The sequence below is a fragment of the Mus pahari genome, chromosome 16 (genome assembly GCF_900095145.1).
Source record: "Mus pahari chromosome 16, PAHARI_EIJ_v1.1, whole genome shotgun sequence".
Classification (NCBI taxonomy): Eukaryota; Metazoa; Chordata; class Mammalia; order Rodentia; family Muridae; genus Mus; species Mus pahari.
Genome location: NC_034605.1, coordinates 31,298,720 through 31,304,228, shown reverse-complemented (window position 1 = coordinate 31,304,228; position 5,509 = coordinate 31,298,720). Strand labels below are relative to the sequence as shown.

The following is a 5,509-nucleotide window of genomic DNA, read 5'->3' as shown; positions in this document are numbered from 1 at the left end:
AAGGAAGGAAGGAAGGAAGGAAGGAAGGAAGGAAGGAAGGAAGGAAGGAAGGAAGGAAGGAAGGAAAATAAAGAAAACGAAAAAATGACCAGATGAAAATTTCCTGAATCAGTTGTGTCTTGCAACACTCAGATTAATGCCTGGTCCCTAAGTGATTCTTGTTTCTGTGTTGCAGGTAAATTCCTACTGTTGTTGGTTTCAAACTTGCTCCTGTGGGAGAAAACTGCATCAGTTTCTGCATGTCACACAGATGAGGAAGGCTGCATGAAACCCCTTGTAGAAACATTTAACAATGCCATCCAGAGAGCTGAAACCATCCTTAATGTTTCTGAGCAAATGCATCAAGAGTTTGTATGTATTTCAACTTCCATGATAATGCTTGACTTTCAATAGAACTTGAGACACTAAGCATCATGACACAGATATCAGAAAATACACCTTCATAGGTAAAGGATGCTTCAACTACTGAAACAGGGACAGGACCAATTGAACAGTGTTATAAATTTTAGAGAATCTAATGGTATTTCTATGTTTTTCTCTATTTTACTTAAAAAAAAAACCAAAAAACAAACAAACAAAAAAACTATGACATAAGCCTTTAAAATGTGCCTGGGCAAAGAACTCTCATTTCCTGTTGTTGCATTCAGTATCATGAATTTCCATTGGCCATGATGATTTTGCACACTGCGGCTACACTCTGTAGAAGATGTGTATTACAGTAAACTATATATTTGTAACAGATAAACTGAAGCATGTGAGGAGACAAGAAAGAAAAATGGAAGAGAGAAAGAAAGAAAGAAAGAAAGAAAGAAAGAAAGAAAGAAAGAAAGAAAGAAAGAAAGAAAGAAAGAAAGGGAAAGAATGAAAGGAAGGAAGGAAAAAGAGAGAGAAAGAAGAGAGAGAGAGAGAGAGAGAGAGAGAGAGAGAGAGAGAGAGAGAACAGAAAGAAGAAGGGAAGGAGGAAGGGAGAGTGAGATAAAAGAGGAGGGGACCTAAGCTAAGAAACCCCTAAATACCAGGAATTGTGGTTTAAAATTTTCACTGATAGTTTGTCCATTATCAGGGCAGGATTAGAAGTGTGTCTGATCCTTTCTCGTAGATTCCTGTATATTATTTCTTAAAATCATGAATTACAAAAGAAGTTGTAGAAATAGGGAAACCTTTATTATAGGTATCAAGAGAATGTGCCTGTTTTCAATAAATATATCTCCATGCTGATTTTTTATTAACTGGATGTTATTTTCCTTCTCTTAACATGACTCAGCTCCACAATGAATTCTCTTCCAGACACTTTACACACTTGGTAAGTACCTCCCCTTCTTCGAGCAGCTTCTCAAAAAGAGTCTCATGTCAATGATAGCAAGTTAGTTAAGAAAGCATTATACAGTATTTATGTTTCCTGTTCACAACTGACAATTTTTCTACTTCTTAACCTTCACAATAGTCCATTATCTTTCAAGAATTAGCTAGATTTTTGAAATAAATAAGTATATATTTTAGTAGGTTTAACATTTTATTAAACAAACGATGACTAATACAATACATGTCATTAATTAATATTTTTTATTTGGTCAAATTAGAGTTTACATAGAGATTGTTGTAAAATAGTCTATGTTGTGAGTTATTTTATAACAATGTGTACAATTTAATTGTAAAATATTATAAACATTCATGGATATATGTATTTAGTGTTACAATTATTAAATTCCTAAATCTGTTGTCTGTGTAAGTAATATCATTATTTGTTGACAAAAATAGGAAGATTAATACATAAGTGTTATGGCTTTGTGCTGACATACTAGAGAAAGATGATAATTGAAACAATTATTTTTTGTTTGTTTGGTTTTTCTGGTGTTTTGTTTTTTTTTTTTGTTTTGTTTTGTTTTGTTTTGTTTTGAGACAGGGTTTCTCTGTATAACCCTGGCTGTCCTGAAACTCACTTTGTAGACCAGGCTGGCCTCGAACTCAGAAATCCACCTATCTCTGCCTCCCAAGTGCTACGATTAAAGGTGTGTCCACCACCGCCCAGCCACTTATTTCTTTTTTATGTTTTAAATATTTATTTGTATACTCTATTTGTTTTTTCTTTTTCTTTATTTATTAGATATTTTCTTTACTTACATTTCAAATGTTATCCCCTTTCCTAGTTTCCCCTTTGAGAATCCCCTATTCCCTCCCCCTCTCCCTCCTCCTGCTCCCCAACCCACCCACACCCATTCCCAGTCCTGGCCTTCCCCTATACTGTGGCATTAGACCCTTCACAGGACTCAGTCCTTTCAGTGGCAGCCTTACATATAGCAACTTTTAGGAAAGATGAGAACACAGAAGTGTAAGAGAGGAAGAAGTTAAATATTCAAAAGCTAGTGGAAAACCAAATTCAGTTGCAGTTATAATAAATAAAGACGGAATTAGGTGATGGCCACTTCTCTAGTTCTTTAGTATGTATTTTTTATGAAGTACTTATTTTGAAAATTTAAAAAACCAAAATGCATTAATATTCTGGTCATGATGTAATTTATCCAATTTCTAATCTCAAAGTGAATTTTGTTTTTATTTACAGAACTCACAACTGATTAGGCAGGATCAGCTTGTTCTTAGAGCCAGAACTTACTGCCACTCTACTATCACAAACCCTCCAAATATTGGACCTGAATACAAAAATATAAAAGTAAGTGTCTTTCACAGGTTTTTCACAAATCACCAGAAGCAATCTACTATGTTTGCAGTACTGTCAATTATGGCAGACATTATGATAGCTCCAATAGCCATTCATGCAAAAAACAATGGAGGTAAAGTACTAAAAATGACCAAATTATATAAGTATAACTAAATAACCAATAACTGTAGCAGATGCATAGCATTGATATACCATTTGGAGACTGGCATTTTTAGAATGACTTACCACTGGAGTTTTACTATTTTTTAATATGTTTGAAATAAACTGGCCATCTACAGTTACATATTCACTCCTACATAGATCATGTCGTTTCTGAACTATATGTTGCTAATAGGTCTTGTATGGTGGCATTCTACATTACTGAACACTACATCCCCATTCTTGGTTTTCAAATATGTGCCTGTTCTATTTTATTTCCCCCTTTCTTCATGTCTTTATGATTCTCTGTTTCTAAACTAAGAGTCAGATGAGCAGAATAGTTCTGCGAAATAGAGTTTATATTCCTTAGGATGTATCAGTGCTCCAATTCATGATGAGAAGGTCCACATATCATAGGAGTTCTATTTTATGATATGATCCAATTCTTCACCCATACATGCCAACAAGTATTCTGCTCTGTCAAAGGCAAAGAGAAAGCAGATTAATGATTATCATGCTGTTTTCATTGTATCCTTGTTTTAATTTCTTAAATTCACCTAGAAATCATAAATCTGTGTTTTGATGAACAACATGATTTATTGGTGTGTATGAATCTCTGAGTAAAAATGATTTGAGTCCATTTCTCCTACCTGGTGGCATCTATCTTTCCTGAGTTGAATATCATTGGCCCCTACTGAGTCCCAGCAAGACCTATTTTACCAATTGATAAACAAATAACCAAATAATAAAGATCTCACTGAGAAGAAAGTTGTTAGAAATGCTGAGGAGAACAAAACATGATGATGATGACTTTAACTCAGGGGGGACATGCTCATTTATAAGCAAGATGAATTGTTTCATTTTGTAAATAATAGACTAGTTTTTAAATTTTTACATTTTCATACTATGCAACATCTAAATAACATGTGCCATATATGCACAGTAAAAAATTGTTTCAGTTCAGCTCTTTCATATGAACATTACAGGCAACAAACTTGCTGTACTGAAATCATTTTATTTCAATGGCTCTATTGTGTTTCGTAGACCAAAAAGTACTTAAAAATGTTGATCAATTTCGTGGGTGCCTGGATCGGCCCTCTATACCATCTAGTGACTGAACTGAGTGCGATGCATGATGTCCCCGAAACTATTCTCTCAAAAGCCAATGAGATTGAAGAGAACAACAAAGAGCTCCTGAATGATCTTAGGTGGATACTCACCAAGGTAAGATATTTCTTGGTATTTATTCTCATCCATAAAAGAGGTGAGCTGTGTAAATTTAATAAAGAGAACATTTTAAAATACATCATCTTTTCATAGTGAAAGAGATATCTGGTTTTGTGGACAACCACCCACTTAGACCGTGTTTCTCAACTTATGGGTCATGAATCCTTTGGGCATCAAATGGCTTTTATACAGGGGTCACCTATCCTGCATATCAGATATTTAACATTACTATGAATTTTAGTATCAAATTACAGTTGTGATGTAGCAACAAAAATAAATTTATGGTTGGGGTTCATCACAGCATGGGGAACTAAATTAAAGGACCACAGCATTAGGGTGTTTGAGAATCACCTCGCTAAGATATTACTGGCAACTCCAATATTTCACAAATCCTTCTCATTTCCTCTCACTCTGGGAATCAGAATGAAACATAACTGTTCTTCATGGACGTTTAGTGGACATCTTTCCTGGGTAGAGTGAAAAGAGTTCAGGTCATTTGACTGCAGCCTTTCCTTGGCTCTGCATATTAAGTCACCATCTGATCCTCATGTAAGATTTTCATACATAGACTGAATGGAGAATGTATTTAGTTGAAGTGTACAAAAGAATAGTGGTGAGCATCAGCTTCTGTGAAATTCATCCTTAAGGATATATAAGATTTTAATGAATGAGAAAGTGACATGAGTTCCTCCATTGTTCCAGAGTCAAATAGAAATTTCCTACATTTACTCTGCTTCTGAAAGGACATAGTTCTGTGTGATTAGTTACGTTAGAAGGAATGCACATGAGTCTTTTTGAACATAGATGCTAAAAGACTAACTGCTTGAGAATTTCTTGGCTTAGAAAAATAAAAACCCATAACTTTGACTAAAGCAGCATAATTTTGAATGTATTTCTCTGACTGAACACATAAAAAGCAAGGAGAAAGGAACACTAACAATATAGTCAACAGATAACTATTATTTTGATTTTCAGGCTTATCCTACAGCAAAGGTGAAGAAAGTATTTCCTAGCTGGGAACATCTTCCATCCATAAAATCAACTGACAAAAATTATAAATTTTTGGCAATATTTAACCTTTCCCACTGCCTACGTGTGGATATATTCTACACTGAATTTCATCTCAGGACATTGAAATGTCGCATAACTGGGAAAGATTGTTAAGTGCACACCTACCCTGTGTGCTTTGGAGGTGGTCCATGGCAATACATTGCTTGGAAGTTTCATTTAATAGTGTACATTTTGAAAGTATGTATGTGTATAATGGATCCCTTTCTTAAAAAAATTAAAGCATTCTTTTTACAAATGTCCAAATCTATAAAACCTATTTATTTATTTTTTTGTTTATTGAATAGAATATCTATCAATAAAGTATCTATCAATAAAGTTAGGTTCCACAATCAGGATTTACATGAAATTCATTTAATGACAATTAAGATACCTATTTTTTATATCTGTCTGTCTTTC

At 34.2% G+C, this 5,509-nt stretch overlaps 1 protein-coding gene across 1 annotated transcript in view; it reads left to right on the top strand.

Annotated features, from left to right (window-relative positions):
- Nucleotides 1–5,287, top strand: part of LOC110334039 (prolactin-8A9-like) — a 7,507-nt gene extending 2,220 nt beyond the window's left edge. The window contains exons 2-6 of the mRNA XM_021215869.1: nt 176–351; nt 1,265–1,303; nt 2,561–2,668; nt 3,860–4,039; nt 5,018–5,287. Coding sequence (XP_021071528.1) covers nt 176–351; nt 1,265–1,303; nt 2,561–2,668; nt 3,860–4,039; nt 5,018–5,206 — 692 coding nt within the window. The 3' untranslated portion in view covers nt 5,207–5,287. The remainder of the gene's footprint in view (nt 1–175; nt 352–1,264; nt 1,304–2,560; nt 2,669–3,859; nt 4,040–5,017) is intronic.
- Nucleotides 5,288–5,509: the final 222 nt, after the last annotated feature.